Here is a 20,399-nt window from a genome sequence, read left to right on the forward strand (position 1 = left end):
TTTCTGAATGACTCTGAGACTTACAGAGTCATAGGATCAGATAGTATGGAAACAGCCCCTTCAGCCAGCCCCTCTGTGCCAACCAGAATGGCAACCTAAGCTCATTGCATTTGCCCATATCCCTCTAACCCTTTCCTATCCGTGTGCCGGAGCGCCTTTTAAAATGTTGTACCTGTCTCAATCACTTTCTCTGGTATCTCATTCCATTATACTGTCTGCCATCTGGATGACAAACACAAGGGATTCTGCAGACACTGGAAACCCAGGGCAGCAGCACACAAAAGGCCAAGACCCTTCTTGGTTTGAAACGTTGACTATTTAATTCCATTGATGCTGCCTGACCGCCAGCATTTCATGTGTGTAGCTCTGGATTAAAAAAAGATGCCCATTAGGTTCCTTTTAAATTCTCTTCTCTCACCCTAGACCTATGTCATCTAGTTCTTGATTCCCCAACCGTGGGTAAAGTCAGTGAGCATCCACTTAAGTGGACAAGGCTGTCTGGTGGGACACAAGTCTAAAAATAACTACTGAAATGTCTATTGGAAATGTTTTCAGCCCTCGGGGTGTGCTAACTGACTGCTGAATCTGGCCTTTATACTGTGTTTTCTTTTTACATTGTTATTTTGGGTGTCCTTGTCCCACTGCCCACCTTCTTGTCCTCCACCCTTTAACAATACTTTCTTGCCTGGTAGATGTGGAAAAGATAGTTGTTGTCAGGTTTCTTGCCATTTTATTTTTGCCAGCTGAAACGATGCCAGTGATACAATGCTATCCACTGGCACGATGAGGTGACAGTAAGAGGAAGAAACTGGAGCTCCGTGAGGCAGTGCTCCTTAGGGCAATGGAGGTGAAGAAGATCAGTAACTTTAAATTCCTTGGTATTAACATCAGCAGACTGTCCTGGGACCTGCACGTAAGTGTCTTCACAAAGAAGGCACAACAGTGTCTCTACTTTCTTAAAAGTTTGTGTGGATTTGACGTGTCACGATGACTTTGACAGATTTCTATACATATCCAATGGAGGTTACCTTAACTGCTGGCATCACAGCCCTGTATGGAAATACCAATGTCCAAGAATGGAAAAGACCATAGGCAGTGGCGGATACAGCCACATACATCCGTCTTGGACACAATTCAAGTATATTTAAGTGGAGTGCTGGCACAATAAAGCAGCATCCATTATCAAAAACCCTTACCATTCAGGCCATGCCCTCTCCTCTCTAGTACCATTGGGCAGCATGTACAGAAGCCGTGGGTCTCTCACCACCAGGTTCAGGAACAATTTTTGCCCAGCAACCATCAGGCTCCTGAGCCAGTGTGGATACCTTCACTCACCACTAGCCTGAACAGATTCTATGACCTACAGGCTCACTAACAGGGACAGTTTATTTTCCTCTGCACAATGGTTGCTTCTCAGTCTTTTGTTTATGTTTAGCTTTTGTGAAGTTCTATTGTGCTCATTTATTTCCTATAAATGCCTGCAAGAAATGCATCTCAGTTAGTATATAGTATCATAAAGTATGTGCCTTGATGATAAATTTACTTAGCACTTCTACAATTTTTTATTTTGCTGCTATGACTTCTCAAAACTGAGTGCTATTTTTGATGAGTTTCTGGTAACTGCTTGTGTAATCACTTCGCCATAAATTTTGTTTGTTATGACTCATTTGCCATCTTTTAATTTGAATCCTTATCTTGTCTTTCCTGTCCATCTGTCTGAGCTTCCAGCATCCAGGGACTTGCTCTTTGCTCCAATGTAGGCTACTGCAATAATGCTTTCTTTTTGTGCATAATCTCCACCATCTCTTGAACTTTCTGAGGCCATTTGCTTATAATTTTCCCAACTTTTGTCAGGGAGTTGAAATTTCCCCCCTCTGCTTTGTACAGACACTGCCCTCTGTTGTCACTGGAGATGTGCCCTGCTTCCTTCCTGTGCTGACTGGGGATAAGATGATTACCATGAGTCCACCCTCATCGGACCCTGGAAGTTCGCTGCCCTTTGGCACCAGCTTTACTTCAGAGCATTGTCTTACTTAACTAAATTTGCATCCTCTGTTCCCTGCCAAGACCAGTTAATTTGTTCCACTCCACATTGCATTGTTGGCTTTTCACCATACACGTTCAACGTCTACTTAATTTAGTCCTATCTTTTGTTCAATTGATAGCTGTGGTTTGATGCAGCAGTTGCTTCCCTTTTTTTCTGCTTCCCACTGATTTGCGATTAGTAGCTTCTAATTTTAAGGCCCTTTCTTCTCGATTGTATTTGTACCCCTAAATTTATTGCATTTGTACCTCCATATTCATAAAATTGTCAGTTAAACAGCCTGTGAAGAAAAACAGCCTCACCACAACCAAAACATTATATGAACCTTTTGTATCTTCAGTTATTTATTTTCTGTCTCTCCCTTGGGCCTTCCTTTAGCTAATTCTAATTCCCAAGCCATATGGAGGTACTTTACTCCCTTATCCTGCCTCTCCTGTTTGCTCTTGGGCACATTTGCGACGGAGAAATCTCCACTACTTCGCTAATTCACTAATTCGCGCAAACCCTACCCCCCCCCCCCCCCCCAACCCGGCTTGTGTGTTGATGGGCAAGGTTGTATTGGTTGAGAGCTACCTGCACAGGGTGTCGGTCAGTTCTCCGATTTTAATATTAGGATGCAGTGTTTACATAACAGGCTTCTATTCGGGGTGTGTCTGCTGAAGGAGCTGAACCAACTCTCAGCAGTTGTTCCTGCACATGACTTGTTTACGACTCTGGGGAGCATTGCAGAATAGAACAATGAGGCTGCCCTGCTTGTAACGCCGGGGAAACCTCTGAAGATGCTGAAGTGCATAGAATATTTAGGCCTAAAAGGAAGATTGTAGAGAGTTGCCTTTAAACAGTAGGTGTACTTCGAATGGAATGAAGAAAAATAAGCTAGAATAGTATTTTGGATATCTCCATGATGAATAAGGCCAGAAGCCATAGGCTGAATGACAAAATTGAAAACAATACTGGGGACTGATCAATGCCTGGTATGAAATGTACTTACCTGTTGAAACTGGGGCCACATTTATTTAGGAACCACAGAGTGCCATTGTTTGATACTGAGCTCAGGTGAGTCCTCTGTGTTGGGGGCTAAGGGTAGAGGGGGAAGTGGGGAGAGAGTTGTACTGTGCTCAAGGTGACTTCACCCCTGAAATCCTTCGTATTGCTCAGTTATTACTTTTAGTTACATTTATTTGGCACTTACAGCTTCTGGTCCAAAGGCGTATTGGTTGGTAAGTTAATCGGTCATTGTAAATTGTCCCGTGATTAGGCTAGGATTAAATTGGGGGTTGCTGGGTGGCCTGGCCGAAAGGCCCTATCCTGCGCAGTATCTCAATAAATGAAAAGCTTCCTTATGAATTTTTTCATTACCGGATGCACAATAGGAAGTTGTGGTACGTAAAGGAGTGGTAGTGCAAATTGAAATCATAGAGGGGGCTTAATTCAACTGAGATTAATTGTCTGAGCTCAATCAAGCCACTATTGATACCTTCAATCGAGATGATTGTACTTGCCCATTCACTAACTTGTCATTGTTCTGTTTATTCGTTTTTTTTTGCTGGATGCACATATCTGCAAATCTGAATATCAGAGAATAAATATCTCCCTTTCTATGATGGCATGTGGACAGAAGCAGCATGTTCTGATACTTTAGATCAGGGATTCCCAATCTTTTTTTTACACCTTCAACCAATGGGTCTGTGGACCTTAGGTTGGGCGCTCCGACCTCAGATGAAATATGAATTTTGTAATTATGTCATTAGGTGCACTGAGATTCTCAGTTGTCATTGAATAATGCTATAATGTAACCCCTGGGAAAAACGGTCTTTCTAACTTTTCTGTCCTAAATTGAGCGTGTGTAATGCACTTTTACACATGCTAAAAGGGACAGGAGCTGGAGCACCCAGAGGAAACCCATGTGGAGCAAACATATAAACTCCTTCCAGGCTGTGGCAGGAATTGAACCCAGGTCGTTGGTACTGTAAACCATTGTGCTAGCTGCTACATTACTATACTGTCCATGTAACTGTTTAGTATTATAGCTTGAGTGCTTGGACAATGGCAAAATTGTGATCTACTCATCCAAGGTGGCCTGAGGTCTGTTTAAACACTAAGGCAATAGTGCCACCTACAGAAATGAAACCTGGAAATGTTCCACACAAGGTGCCAGGGAGAGGTAATTCAGATTTCAAAATGAAACTTTTCATTTAGAACTAGATTCCCTTCTAAGGAATTGGGGTTTGTGTTGATAGTTTGGAAGGGAAGAGAATAAACAGGGAGGATGTCTGGAATAGGCAAACTTTGTATCTTAATCAGCGCTGCCAGTTTAGACAGCATCTGGTATGGAAGGTGCTGCTTCACATTGGTGCTGTAGTCTGTGTTTGAGCAGAGGACCCCTATGTTAAAAGTGGTGATGGCTTGATCTGTGAAATCTGCCTGTCAAGTCCCTGGGCTGCAGGAACAGGGTCATCTTTGCCAAATCTTTCACATTTCCACACCTTGTTGACATTTGAACTTCCTATTTCAGTTCCATTTTTTAAATCTCCTATAGCTAACTAATTTTAATCTCATTCAGTAATCTGGGGCAAAAAGAAAGCTTGCTTTCTTGTATTTACAATCTTAATGGTCATTTCTAGTGCATTTGTAACCTATTGTAGTGCAAAGATAAAATTAGCAGTAATCAGAAGTCGTGGTGTAATGACTTGCTGTGTGCAAATTTTCCTAAGGATAGCACAGTACTGCCAATATTGAGATTAAAATTGTGCTTGTAAATACTCCAGGATATTTCAAACCTAACCACCAATTACCATTATTCATTTTCAGTAATTAGCTTCCTAAAGGCAACGGTAACGTTTACTGATTTGGGTGATTCTTCACTGTTAATCAATATAATTTTGTTGTTGTGGTTCAGCTGGCAATAATCCCACCTCATCAGAACATGCAGGTTCAAGATCCACTCTGAGTCTTGAGTTCAAAATCTAGGCTGTCGCACCAGTAAAGAATTGTGAGGGATCTTGTACTTTAAAATAGTGAATAGAATATTTGTTCGTGTCATAATCAGTATTTCCCTCTGTCAACATCTTGGTTCTATTTGTAGGAGTTTGTTGTGACCAAACTCGCTTTTTGTACGCTACAGCAATGATTGTTCTTCAGTGTCGTTCAATGGTTGTAAAGTGTTTTGAGACATTGAAGTGTGAAATCTGCTTTATATGGTGCAAATCTGTTTTTTGAAGAATGTAGAATTTTATTTGCACAGATATTTTGTTTTTTTTTAACATGGTTCTGCATATTGGCCTTGGCTGGAGATTAGACAGTTTAACTGAGTGCACTTCAGATTCAGAATCAGGTTTAATAGCACCAGCATATGTTGTGAAATTTGTTAACTTAGCGGCGGCAGTACAAGGTAATACATGATAATATAGGAAAAAACTGAATTGCAATCAATCGATTAATCAAATAAATAAGCGGGTGAACACATATATACAGTGTCTATAAAAAGTCTCCTCCCCCAGGAAGTTTTCATCTTTTATTGTTTTACAGCATTGAATCACTGTGGAATTAATTTGGCTTTTTTGACACTGATTAACAGTGTCTTTCATGTTAAAGTGAAAACAGATCTCTACAAAGTGATCTAAATTAATTACAAATATCAAACACAAAATAATTGATTGCATAAGTATTCGCCCTCTTTAAGTCAGTATTTAGTAGATGCACTTTTGGCAGCAATTGCAGCCTTGAGTCTGTGTGGACAGGTCTCTGTCAGGTTTGCACATCTGGACTCTGCAATTTTCCCCCCATTATTCTTTACAAAATTGCTCAAACTCTGACAGATTGCATGGGGATCATGAGTGAACAGCCCTTTTCAAGTCCAGCCACAAATTGGATTGAGGTCTGGACTCTGACTTGGCCACTCTAGGACATTAATTTTGGTTTTTAAAGCCATTCCTGTGTAGCTTTGGCTTTATGCTTGGGGTCGTTGTCTTGCTGGAAAATAAAGTCATAGTTCTCTTGCAGACTGCATCAGGTTTTCCTCCAGGATTTCCCTGTATTTTGCTGCATTCATTTTACCCTCTACCTCCAAAAGCCTTCCAAGGCCCACAGCAGTGAAGCATCCCCACAGCATGATGTAGCCTCCACCGTGCTTCACAGAAGGAATGGTGTGTTTTTAATGATGTGCAGTGTTTAGCTTATGCCAAAAATAGTGTTTAGTCTGATAACAAAAAAGCTCCAATTGTGGTTTCATCAGATCATGGAACCTTCCAGCTGAATTCAGAGTCTCCATAAACCTACGACTGGTGAAGGTCCTGGGCAGACTCTCCCTTCTCAGCCACTGAAACTTGTAACTCCTCCAGAGCTCTTGGTGGCCTCCCTCACTAGTCTCCTTGTATGGTGACTCAGTTTTTGAGACTGTCTGCTCCAGGAAAATTTACAGCTGTGCCATATTCTTTCCATTTCTTGCTGATTGACTTAACTTACAATTTGCCTACCCGCTATGATTTCTGCATGGAGGCCAGTGACCAGTGGTGTGGCTCAGGGATCTGTTCAGGGACCCTTACTCTTTGTGATTTTTGTAAATGACCTGGAAGGGGAAGTGGTGGGATGGGTTAGTAAATTTGCTGATGACACAAAGGTTGGAGGTGTTGTGGATAGTGTGGAGGGATGTCAGAGGTTACAGCGGACCATTGATAGGATGCAAAACTGGGCTGAGAAGTAGCAGATGGAGTTCAACCCGGATAAGTGTGAAGTGGTTCATTTTGGTAGGTCAAATATGATGGCAGAATATAGTATTAATGGTAAGACTCTTGGCAGTGTGGAGGATCGGAGGGATCTTGGGGTCCGAGTCCATAGGACGCTCAAAGCAGCTGCGCAGGTTGACTCTGTGCTTAAGAAAGCATATGATGTATTGGCCTTCATCAATCGTGGAATTGAATTTAGGAGCCGAGAGGTAATGTTGCAGCTATATAGGACCCTGGTCAGACCCCACTTGGAGTACTGTGCTCAGTTCTGGTTGCCTCACTACAGGAAGGATGTGGGAAACAGAAAGGGTGCAGAGGAGATTTACAAGGATGTTGCCTGGATTGGGGAGTATTCCTTATGAGAACAGGTTGAATGAACTCGGCCTTTTCTCCTTGGAGCGATGGAAGGTAAGAGGTGACCTGATAGAGGTGTATAAGATTATGAGAGGCATTGATCGTGTGGATAGTTAAAGGCTTTTTCCCAGGGTTGAAATGGCTGCCACAAGAAGGCACAGGTTTAAGGTGCTTGGGAGTAGGTACAGAGGAGATGTCAGGGAGAAGTTTTTTTTTAATGTAGAGAGTGGTGAGCGCATGGAAAAGGCGACCGGCGATGGTGGTGGAGGCGGATATGATAGTGTCTTTTAAGAGACTTTTGGATAGGTACATGAAGCTTAGAAAAATAGAGGGGTATGGGTACCCCTAGTAATTTTAAGGTAGGGACATGTTCAGCACAACTTTGTGGGCCGAAGGGCCTGTATTGTGCTGTAGGTTTTCTATGTTTCTAATTCACCTCCCAACACAACTGATCGACGGACGATGCAATAGCCACAGCTCTACATACCATCCTTACACATCTGGAGAAGAAGGATACTTATGTGAGAAGCTGTTCTTGGACTGCAGTTCAGCATTCAACACATAATTCCATCCAGGCTTGACAGGAAGCTCGGAGACCTCAGCCTTGACCCTGCCTTCTGCAGCAGCATCCTAGACTTCCTGTCAGATCGCCGGGAGGTTATAAGAGTGGGCTCCCTCACCCCTGCCCCTCTGACTCTCACCACAGGAGCCCCTCAGGGTTGTGTACTAAGTCCCCTTCTTTACTCCCTGTATACCCATGATTGTGTCGCCACCCACAGCTCTAACTTGCTATTTAAGTTTGCCAATGACACTACATTGATTGGCCTAATCTCAACAAAATTGAGGTGGCCTACAAGGAAGAAGTAATCTCTGACATAGTGGTATCAAGAAAACAACTTCTCCCTCCATGTTGCAAAAACAAAGGAGCTGGTTGTGGATTACAGGAGGAATGGAGATGGGCTAACCCCTATTGACATTAATGGATCTGGAGTTGAGAGGATAAACAGCCTCAAGTTTCTCAGCATCCACATCACTGAGGACCTCACGTGGTCTGTACACACCAGCTGTGTGGTGAAAAAGGCACACACTCCCTCTTTCACCTTAGACGGTTGAGGAAGTTTGGTATGGGTCACCAAATCCTAAGAACTTTCTATAGATGCACAATTGAGAGCATCCTGACTGGCTGGATCACTGCCTGGAATGGGAACTGTTCCTCCCTTAATTACAAGACTCTGCAGAGAGTGGTGCAGATAGCTCAGTGCACCTGTAGATGTAAACTTCTCACTATTCAGGACACTTAAAAAAACGTGTGTAAAAAGGGCCCAAATGATCACTGGCGAATCCCAATCACAATCTATTCCAGCTGCTACCATCCGGGAAACAGTACCGCAGCATAAAAGCCAGGACCAGGACAGCTTCTTCAGACTGATTAACTGGCACTGATTTGAGTGTATTCCTATGTTACATTATCTGTTCTATTTATTATAACTTATTATAATTGCTCATTTAGACGGAGAGGTAACGTAAAGAGTTTTAGTCATGTATGTGCAGGATGTAAGAAATAAAGTCAATTCAATTCAATTCTGTATTCCAAGAGATATTCAGTGACTTGGAAACTTTCTTGTATCCATCTCCTGACTTGAGCTTTTCAATAACCTTTTGGTGGAGTTGCTTGGAGTTTTCATTTGTCTTCATGGTGTATGTATATGTATTTCTAAATGGACATTGAACCCATGATAGAGTGTGCTTGAGAGACAGACAGAGGCAGAGAGAGAGAGGCGGGTGGAGGGGCAGAGAGAGAGAACTTGTATTCTGTCACTCTCTCTCTCTCTCTCTCTCTCTCTCTCTGTCTCTCACTCTCTCTCTCTGCCCACCCCTCTCTCAGCCTGTCTGTCTCTGTCTCTAACTCGCACTTAGTCATGGGTTTAATGTTCATTTAGAAATCGGATGGTAGAGGGGAAGAAGCTGTTCCTGAAACGCTGTGAGTATGCCTTCAGGCTTCTGTATCTCCTTCCTGATGGTAACAATGAGAAGAGGGCATGTTTTGGATGGTGGGGATCCTTAATGATGGACACTGCCTTTCTGAGGCACTGCTCCTTGAAGGTGTCTTGGATACTATGGCCACTGGTGCCCGTGATGAAGCTGACTAATGCTCCAAGTCTGATATCTTTTTATCCCACAGATGGTGCGTGTAGCATGGCTGTTCTTATTTTCCAAATTCATTGAGCTGTTTGACACAGTGAGTATGACAGTATTTTTTTTTGGCCTTCTGTGACTGATAAAACTAAGGATCAATTTGTTTCAAATTCAGTAAATTATAATCTACCTTTAAGTTTCTGAACAGTTTCTGTGCATTCTTTATTTCCTTTTTAAACCAAAAGATCACCAGCTACCAATTTCTTCTACTGAGAGGTTACAATGAGAATTTTTGCTTTACCGAGTATCCTTGTAGAGTAGGCTGGGCCGAGGCATTGGCGCATAACTGGAGTCTCCTTCAGAGTTAATTAGCTCCCCCAATTAAATAAAACTCCTCTTCATTTCATCATACTTCCTCCCTCAATCCAAGCTACTGCCCTCTTCGCCATCCCTACGCAAAACCAAGTATATGATTGTCAAATAACTGATTTATTTCTTTATTTATTGTCCGTTCTTTTTCAGGAATTGGGTGCATTGGCAAGCCCAGCATGTATTATTGTGTAAATGTCAACCTAAGGAATTTAAGCTTGTAATGTTAATATTCAGAAACTTTGGATCATTTGAGTGCGAATACAGGTCAACAGTGACGAAGGAACAGTGCTGTATTTCCATATCAAGGTGGTACGCGACTTGCAGGGAAGTGTACAAGTCCCTCTTTTTGGAGCAGGCATGGCAACTAACAGCAATACACTTTGTAGATGGCAGACACTGATGGGGAAGTGAATACTTACAGGTCCATCAGACAGGCTGCATTGTCCGCAATGCTGTCAGGCTCTTCATACAGTCAGGAAACATCTATGTCTTGTGATCACGAATGCTTTGAGCTTAACACCAATTTGCATGTGAGATTACTTTGATTTCGTTTTTCATGATCTGGGTACATTGGCAAGTCCATCTTTTGTTAATTGTGGTATAGCCATTAGCAAAACAGCCTGGATTTTGACAGGAGATTCCTTACAGCTGTGCAGGATCACGACTGATTAAGATGACTGGCCGGCAGGAGGCGAAGAGTAGGAATAAAGGGAGCCTTTTCTGTTTGGCTGCAGCTGATTAGTGGTGTTGCTCAGGGGTCAGTGTTGGGACCAGTTCTCTTCAGTTATACTGCATGTCAGTGGTTTAGACGATGGAGGTGATGGCTTTGTGGCCAGTTTGCGGATGACGTGAAGGTAGCTGGAGGGGCAGATTGTGCTGAGGAAGCAGGAAGTTTGCAGAAGGACTTGGATTAGGGGAATGGGCAAAGGTAGAATATGGTGAAGTGAAGTGTATGTTTGCACTGTTGTAGAAGGAATAAAGGTGTAGCCTTTTTTCTAAACATGGAGAAAATTCCATAAAGGTTAACCTGCAGGTTGAGTGGGTGCTGAGGAAGGCAAATGCAATGTTAACATTCATTTCAAGAGGACTACAATATAAAAGCAAGAACGTAATGCTGAAGTTTTGTAAGACATTGGACAGATCACACTTGGAGTATTGAGAGTAGTTTTCCCTTACCTAATAAAAGATGTGCTGGCATTGAGAGGATTCAGAGGAGGTTCACGAGAATGATTCTAGGAATGAAAAGGCTAACTTATGAGGAACATTTGACAGCTCTGTGTTATTATTTGCTGGAGTTTAAAAGAATGGTGGTGGGGTGTGTGGATCTCTTTGAAACCTCTCGAATATTGAGTGGCCTGGATAGCGTGGATATGGAGATGATGTCTTATGGTAGGGGATTCTTGGACTAGAGGGCACAAACTCAGAAAGGATGGACAATCCATTTAGAACAGAGATGGGGGGGGGAGTTTCTTTAGCTAAATGGTAGTGAATCTGTAGAATTCATTGCCACAGGTGGCTGCGGAGGCCAAGAAAGCAGGCAAATTCCACAATGGGGCAAAAAATATTCTTTTTACAGTAGTGATTTTATAATACTTTGTTTGTTACCTGCCTCTTGCCACCACTGATTTGGAGGAAGGGTGACCCACAATGGCACTGTTAGTCCCATAAGATCTCTAAATGCTTTTTTAATGTAACTCCATTCATATATTGATACCATTTGCACAGTAATGAGATTACTATTGATTCATTGTTTGTTTCATGCGTAGTACACTGGTTGATATGAACTTGTTCCAACATCTCAGGTATTCTTTGTCCTGCGGAAGAAGAACAGTCAGATTACCTTTCTTCACATATTCCACCATTCAGTAATGCCATGGACCTGGTGGTGGGGTGTCAAGTTTGGACCAGGTACACAGAATGAGCTTTGGTTATTTGTCACTTGCTTTTATTGAGCTAAATGAATAGTAACATTTGATACATGTGCTTTGTTGTTAATGCCTACTGTGTTCCTTGCAGGTGGCATGGGATCCTTCCATGCCATGGTGAACTCCATCGTCCATGTCATCATGTACTTTTATTATGGTCTGTCTGCCGCTGGCCCAGCGTTTCAGAAATACCTCTGGTGGAAGAAGTATATGACAGCAATCCAACTGGTCAGTACTGCTATCTTGGCATCTAGATGTTCTGTGAATGGGCGTGTACAATACCCCTCATTAATGTAGATCATTACTTGATAAGAGGAAGTGAGACGCTTGACTTCACTATATTTTATTTCAGGAATGGGTGGTGGGAAACATTTGGCATGCAGGCTGTTTGAACTGTTAGTTGAGTCAGTTTTCATTAAAGATGAACAGTATGAAAAAGCTATATGAAAGCTTCTTTAAAAATTGTCCAGGTCAAGAAAATTTGCTAACGGGAAAGCTGCATTTTATGCAACATGTCATGATCCACAAATTGCACTGTTGCCTAAGATTTAATTTAAAGTATAGACAAGTAATGAAGATTGTGGTTCCAGAAAGCAAAGCAATATTTGGTCACACAAGGTCACACAACCAGCACTGAAATAGTTTCCAACTTGTCAGTTGTTGATGTTGGATAAAATCATAGGCTTCTATCACAAGCCAGTTGTCTTGTTGTTACAACATGCCAATTAGTCTTCAAAGACCTTGTTTTTTTCATCCTTTACAGATATTTACCCGGTTTTCTACTGAATATTATTTCAATAGTCTCCAACACTTTCTGTTCTGATGATTTTTCATACAAATCCTTTATTTAGCACACATAGATCAGGTTACATCTAGTTATCATTTGCCATTGTAACTCGTTTCTTCTCTTGCTCTCATGATTTTCGGGGACTTATTATTTCATGTTTTCATCCTCTGCTTTTAAGGGATAATTATTGACATGGAGAATCTCCCTACTGTGTTGACTTTTACATTCAGGGATGATACACAGGTCAAAATTTTCCCAGCGATTTTTCCCTCTATTGAGGCAGGGATTGGACGGTAGAGTGAAGGACCCATGGTTGACAAGGGAAGTGGAGCATCTGATCAGGTGGAAGAAGGAAACTTTTTTAAGGTTTAGGAAGATCATAAGATATAGGGAGCAGAAGCAGGACTAATCCAATTCTTCCAGTCATCCCCACTCCCTGGTCTTCTCCCACTCCCTGGTCTTCTCCCACTCCCTGGTCTTCTCCCACTCCCTGGTCTTCTCCCACTCCCTGGCCTTCTCCCACTCCCTGGCCTTCTCCCACTCCCTGGCCTTCTCCCACTCCCTGGCCTTCTCCCACTCCCTGGCCTTCTCCCACTCCCTGGCCTTCTCCCACTCCCTGGCCTTCTCCCACTCCCCTGCCTTCTCCCCATTCCCATTGATACCCTGACTAATTAAGAACCTATCTATCTCTGCCTCAAATACACCCAATGACATGGCCTCCACAGCCACTCATGGCAACAAATTCCACAGATTTACCACCCTCTGACTAAAGTAATTTCCCTGCATCTCAGTTCCAAATGGACGTCCTTCAATCCTGAAGTCGTGCCCTCTTGTCCTAGATTCCCCTATCACGGAAAATAACTTTGTCATATCTAATCTGTTCAGGCCCTTTAACATTCAGAATGTTTCTATTAGATTCCCCTCCCCTCGTTTTCCTGAACTCCAGGGAATACAGTCCAAGAGTTGCCTGATGGTCCTCATATGGTAACCCTTTCATTCCTGGAATCATTCTCATGAATCTTCTCTGAACCCTCTACAATGTCAGTATATCCTTTCTAAAATAACTGCAGACAATACTCCAAGCGTGGTCTCACGAGTGCCTTATGGAGCCTCAACATCACATCCCTGCTCTTATATTCTATACCTCTAGAAATGAATGCCAACGTTGCATTCACCGCCTTCAACACAGACTCAACCTGCAGGTTAACCTTTCGGGTATCCTGCAAAAGGACTCCCAACTCCCTTTGCATCTCTGCATTTTGAATTCTGTCCCCATCTAAATAATAGTCTGCCTGTTTATTTCTTCCATGACCATACACTTTCCAACATTGTATTTCATTTGCTGCTACTTTGCCCATTCCCCTAAACTAAGTTTCTCTTCAGGCTCTCTATTTCCTTAACACTACCTGCTCCTCCACCTATCTTCTGTATCATTGGCAAATTTAACCAAAATTCATTAGTCGCGTAGTGCACATCATTGACATACATCACAAAAAGAAGCGATCCCAACACCGACCCCTGTGGAACTCTACTGGTAACCGGCAACCAGCCAGAATAGGATCCCTTTATTCCCACTCTCTGTTTTCTGCCGATCAGCCAATGTTCCACCCATGCTACTAACTTCCCTGTAATTCCATGGGCTCTCATTTTGCTAAGCAGTCTCATGTGTAGCACCTTGTCAAAGGCATTCTGAAAATCCAAGTACACCACATCTACTGCATCTCCTTTGTCTACCCTGCTTGTAACTTCCTCAAAAAACTGCAGTAGGTTAGTCAGGCAAGATTTTTCTTTTAGGAAACCATGCTGGCTTTGGTCTTTCTTGTCATGTGCCTCCAGGTAATCTGTAATTTCATCCCTAACAATCGATTCCAACAATACCAACCACTGACATCAGGCTAGCCAGTCTGTAGTTCCCTTTCTGCTGCCCCCCACCCTTCTTAAATAGCAAAGTAACATTTGCAATTTTCCAGTCATCCGGTACAATGCCAGAATCTATCTGTTTTTGAAAGATCGTTGTTAATGCTTCCACAATCTCTCCAGCTACTTCCTTCAGAGGGTGCATTCCATCAGGTCCAGGAGATGTACCTACCTCCAGACCATTAAACTTCCTGAGCATGGATCAGACAGGGCTTTAATAAGGAACTTGGGAGAGCTCAAAGATGACATGAGAAGGCCTTGGTGTGTAGGATTAGGGAAATCCGCAAGGCGTTCTCCATGTACGGTACGTGAAAAACAGGAGGATGACTAGACCAGAGAGTGGGACTGATCAGGGGAACAAAGAGGAAGTGTGCCGAGATTTGGAAAAAGTCCTTAAGGAATACTTTGTTAGAGGGATGTTTACAAGATGGGAGGTCAGCATATAACACATTCATTTGGTGGGACATCTCAAAGTTAAGAAAGAGGATCTGCTGGAACTTTTGAAAAATATTGGGATAGTTAAGTCCTGTGATGTACCCCAGGTAGGTATCGGAAGCAAAAAAAGAGACTACTGAGCTTTTGGCGGTGGTCTTTATGCTTTCACTAGCTACAGGAGTAGTATCAGTAGATTACCCGACAAATCCATTAGAGTTCTCCGAGGAAGTAACCAGCAGGGTGGACAAAGGAGAGGCAGTGGATGTCATTCACTTGGATCTTCAGAAGGCATTTGACAAGTTGTCGTACATGAGGTTGCTTAACAAGATAAAATCCTATGGCCTTACAGAAAATATACTGGCATGTATAGAGAAATGGCTGACAGGCAGGAGGCAGCGAGTGGAATAAAAGGGAGCTTTTCTGGTTGGCTGCCACTGGTGTTCCTCAGGGGTCAGTATTGGGACCGCTACTTTTCACATTGTATGTTAATGATTTGGATAATGGAGTTGATGGCTTTGTGGCAAAGTTTGTGGATGATACAAAGATGGGTAGAGGGGTAGGACTTGGACAAATTGGAAGAATGGGCAATAAAGTGGCAGGTGGAATACAGTGTTGGAAAATGTATGATAATGCATTTTGATAAAAGGAACAATAGTGTGGACTATTATCTAAATGGGAAGAAGGTTCAAATATTAGAGGTGCAGAGGGAGTTGGGAGTCTTCGTGCAAGACCCCCAGATGGTTAATTTAGAGGTTAAGTCTGTGGTAAAGGAGACAAATGCAATTTTGGCATTTATTTCAAGGGGAATAGAATATCAAAGCTTCTTTTTCTTTTTTCTTTTTTTAATATATATTATGATATACCTAGGTTTGCCTTGTTTATTTGTTACTTGTATTGTCCATGATTTGGGAATACTCATTTATACTGTAACTATTGCTTATGTATTCTTTCATGTTCAGTTGAAATGTGTATGTTTGTAATCCCATAATCTATGTATCAATTTTATTTTGCTGATATTGATAATAATAATAAAAAGATTGAAAAAGAATATCAAAGCAAGTAGATAATACTGAGGCTTTATAAGATGCTTGTCAGGCTGCACTTGGAGTATTGTGGATTTTGGGTCCTGTACCTCAGAAAGGATGTGTTGTCATTGGAGATGGTCTAGGGGAGGTTCACGAGGATGATTCCAGGAGTGAAGGCATCAGCATATGAGGAGCATTTGACAGCTTTGGGCCTATACTCACTGGAACTTAGATGAATGCAGGGCAATCGTATTGAAACCCACCAAATGTTAGAAGGAATAGACAGTGTGGTTGTTGAGTGATTCCTTATATGGTGGGGATATCCAGAACTAGAAGGCGCAGCTTCAAAATTGAGAGGCGACCTGTTAGAACAGAAAGAAGGAGGAAATTTTATTTTAGCCAGAGAGTAGCGGTGGAGGCTAAGTCTGTGAGCATATTTAAAGTGTAAGTTGATTGTTTCCTGATCAGTCGGGGCACCAAAGGAGATGGCAAGAAGACAGGTATATGGGGTTGAGTGGGATCCGGGATCAGCCATGATGAAATGGCAGAGCAGACTTGATGGGTTTAATTCTGCTTCTATGTCTTATGGTCTTATTGGAGAGAAGCAAATGTTAATCCTTTATTCAAGAAAGGTAATAGGGATGATCCTGGGAATTGTAGACAAGTGAGCCTTACATCACTGGCAGGCAAACTATTGGAAAGGATTCTTAGAGACAGGATCTACCAGCATTTGGAGATGCATGGTCTGATTAGGGATAGTCAACATGGCTTTGTGATGTCCAGTTTGTGCATCATAAGACTGATAGTATTCTTTGAGGAAGCGCAAAGAAAATTGAAGGTAGAATAGTGGATGTGGTGTATATGGATTTTAGTAAGGTGTTTGACAAGGTTCCCTACGGTAGACTCATTCAGATAGTCAGGAGTGGGTTCTGTGAAACTTGGCTATGTGGATTCAGAATTGGCTTTCCAGCAGAAGGCAGAGGGTAGTTGTAGGTGGAGTGTTTTCTGCCTGGAGTTTGGTGACTCGTGGTGCTCTACAAGGATCTGTTCTGGGACCCCTGCTCTTTGTGACTAAGATGAGGAAGTGAAAGAGTAAGTTAGTAAATTTGCAGATGACACAAAAGTTGGAGTTGTGGGCAGTGTAGAACGTTGTTGTAGGTTACAATGGGACATTGATAGAATGCAGAGCTGGCTAAGAAGTGGCAGATGGATTTCAATCTGGAGAAGTGTGAAGTGTCAATCTTGAAAGCAGAGTACGAACTGAGGGATCTTAGGGTCCATGTCCATCAATCCCTCAAATTTACCACAGAAGCTGATAGGGTGGTTAAGAAAGTGTATAGTGTGTTGACTTTTATTGGTTGGGGCTGTGTTCAAGAGCCATGAGGTAGCGTTGCAGCACCGTTAAACTCTGATTAGGCCACATTTGGAATACTGTTCAGTTCTGGTTGCCTCATTATAGGCAGGATTTGGATGTTTTGAGAGGGTGCGAAGATTCACCAGGATGCTGACTGGATTGGAGGACATGTTTTATGAGGAAAGGTTGAATGAGCTTGGGCTTTTCTCTTTGGAAAAGAGGGGGGATGAGAGGAGACCTGACTGAGATGTATGAGATGATAAGAGGCATAGAGTGAGCCTTTCTTCAGTGCCTATTTCAGGGTGGTGATGGCTAATATGTGAGGGCATAATTTTAGCTATTGGAGGAAAGTATAGGGGATGTTGAAGTAGGTTTTTAATAACACAGAGTGGTAAGTGCATGGAGCTCACTGCTGGGTTGGTGGTAGAGGCAGATACATTAGGGACATTTAAGTGACTTATAGGCACATGATGAAAGAAAAATGTAGTGCTGTATGAGACATAAGGTTTAGATTAATCTTAGAGTAGGTTAAAAGATCAGTACAACATCGTGGGCTGTAGGGCCTGTGTGCAATACTTGTTTGACCAAACATTGAAACAACTTTCAGTAGTGAAAACAATATTGAGCCTCATATCTGTATTAATCTCTGCCAAGAGGGATAAAGCCAGCAATAAGTTCGTCCTTCTGAGTTCAACCGGTTCCTGTTAGTATACTATCTTGTAACTATTGTAGCACGTGTTTAACATTTTACCTTTACCTTTTCCTTTTCCCTATCTTTCAGGTCCAATTCATTATTGTCTCACTGCATGTCACCCAGTACTACTTCATGGATCATTGTGATTACCAGTTCCCCATTATCATCCATCTTGTGTGGATGTACGGAACATTTTTCTTCATCCTTTTTTCCAATTTCTGGTACCAGGCCTATACCAAAGGCAAGAGGTTGCCCAAGAACATGGAGCACAAACGCAAAGCAGCTGTGAAGAATGGCAAACCAGCAGCAGAAAACGGTGGGCACTTGCTGGAAAATGGGGAGGTGATGAATGGGAAAGTGAAGACAAAGTAATAATGAATAACTTTTTAATAAACACCGATTATTGTATTTTTGTGTTTTGGAAAGTTTTGAGGGTGGGCGCAGCAAGTATCCAGTTTTGAACTTGACTTGAGAATTTCATGCAGCTGATTATGGCACCCTGTTGGCATTTAACCTGGGGAGAGAAGTCTGACCTAATGTTTTAAGGATCCTTTGTAATTAACAAATGGCTTGTGGTTAATCAAGTCTGGAATTTATTTGGAATCATTGCACTGGTTTAATTGACATTGGAGGTGCAAGGATAATGCAGACCATATGACATGGGAGAGGAACATCTATGCCTCTGACTGAAAGCCAGATCAGTGCTGGTCTGTGCTTGAGGCTAGTCTTGGATGTGCTCTATTTAGAGAAGGTTCAATATGCAATTCTTCAGCCTTTTATCCCACTCTACCAGAGTTGGATGTAATAATTCCTCCAGATCTGCAAAGAACTAAATGTGTAATGGTGTTGCCTTTTAACCTTCCTCTGAAAACCTGCAATTAAACCCATAATGCTGTTGATACTACCCACCATCACGCTGTGCAGTTGAAAGTTATGTCAGAGTGCTCCGAAATGGCCCACTTGGTTGGGTCCATCTTTATTAATTTATAATACCTAGTTTAAAGAAAAAGCATCAGTCTCCATCAATATATGTAACATACTAAATATAATTAGTTATTTTACAATTTTTTATTTGCTTGAATCTACCAATGTTGCTGTATATTTTGGGAAGGAAGGAAGGAAATCACAATATTTAAAAGAAATGGCTGCTTAGTGGGACAGTGTTAATGTTTACCATACAGCAGGGATCAGATTTCATTAATGTTTTGGGGCAGGGAGGACAGTCAATTAAAATCCTTTCCTGACTTGCTAAGTATCCTGTAGATGGTGAAACCCATGAGTAGCTCTTTTCCTTTTGATCTGTTATCATTGGGGACTGAACAATATGCCAAATGAGAGAGGGTTCTCAAAACTCTGTAGTGTGTCATAGTTGAATGCTGGCGAGATCTACTGAGATGAATACTGTGACTATAACTAGCTACATACTTGCGTAGCAGACATCAATCTTTTTTGAAAAGACTTCTGTCAATAGGTGTTGATCAATTAGTATTGCTTACATATTCGGTAGTTTGTTCAGAACTGCCTTTATCTTCTGTTTATTGTCCCAACCCAAGGCTATAGATAAAGGAGTTGGGTTGATGCGTTGTACACTCTTGCAGTTGGTGCCAGATGTCTGTGGTGATGAGCATCATGTGAAGCTGTCCTTGGGGATAAATTGCTGATGGCACACCTCAGTTATAGAGCTCTATTAGAGTTTAAGCACAATGCTCAAAGCAGTACAGCTACATCTTTAGTTCTTTGCAAATCGCTTTCAGACAGTTAAAACAGATCCCCGTGAGAAAAAGAACAGTGAAGGAAAATCTCTGGGATTATGATATCACAGGAGCAAGTTTCAATAGGAATTCTCTGACACTGAAATAAACTCAATTTCAAAACTCAACGTGTCTGTTTTTATATTTAGTAGAATAGGAATTGTCTGCTGGCTTGCTTTATTACAGCTTACTACATTTCAAATGCAGAGGCTTATCCTTTGAATTATCTGTTATTTCTCTTTATTAGTAATTTAAAAAAAAATCTGTTGCCACTGTGGAATTTGTTTCACGTAATCTCATTTGTGTTAATTCTTGGACCTGAGAGGTATCAGAGAATACATGTTCCTTATCCAATTTCATGTTAGAATTAATTGAATCCCCATTGATTTAAGGTTGCCATCATATGTGAAGAGATGCCAGCTGTACATGGAGAAATGCTGAATGTTTTTATTTAAGTTTATAAGATTTAAAAAAATTAATGCATTTTGGTTCAAAAATCATACACCACCCCTTTTGAGGCACCAGGACTTCCCTGACTCGAGTAAATTTTAAATATACCCAATTGGTAACTTGTAAACATTGATTATGTGTCCATAAAGTGATGCTAGGTACAGGAATGCCTGTATGTAAGGTGACTGACAGGAAATGATATAGTTGTGGTGGTTGGGACTGTGGAGTGGGTGGTGTGTTGATCAGCCCTACTGCTTGGGGAAAGTAACTGACTTTGAGTCTGATTGTCCCGGAGTGGATACTCATAGCCTCCTCCCTGATGGAGTACGACAGTCTATGGAATACACTATTTAACTGCTAGCTACACTTACCTGGATTTTCTTAAACAGATGTTGAGACTTAAGTGTTGTGTAGAAAAAACTACTGTCCTG

General features: G+C 41.9%; 1 protein-coding gene across 6 annotated transcripts in view; it reads left to right on the top strand.

Annotated features, from left to right (window-relative positions):
* LOC132401799 (elongation of very long chain fatty acids protein 1-like) overlaps nt 1-19,646 on the top strand; it is a 96,893-nt gene extending 77,247 nt beyond the window's left edge. For all 6 annotated transcript variants that reach the window (XM_059984011.1, XM_059984010.1, XM_059984015.1 and 3 more), the window contains 4 exons: nt 9,305-9,361; nt 11,433-11,538; nt 11,647-11,783; nt 17,855-19,646. In XM_059984011.1, coding sequence (XP_059839994.1) covers nt 9,305-9,361; nt 11,433-11,538; nt 11,647-11,783; nt 17,855-18,139 — 585 coding nt within the window. In that variant the 3' untranslated portion in view covers nt 18,140-19,646. The remainder of the gene's footprint in view (nt 1-9,304; nt 9,362-11,432; nt 11,539-11,646; nt 11,784-17,854) is intronic.
* Nucleotides 19,647-20,399: the final 753 nt, after the last annotated feature.

This window comes from Hypanus sabinus, chromosome 11, assembly GCF_030144855.1.
Source record: "Hypanus sabinus isolate sHypSab1 chromosome 11, sHypSab1.hap1, whole genome shotgun sequence".
In the NCBI taxonomy this organism is placed as follows: Eukaryota; Metazoa; Chordata; class Chondrichthyes; order Myliobatiformes; family Dasyatidae; genus Hypanus; species Hypanus sabinus.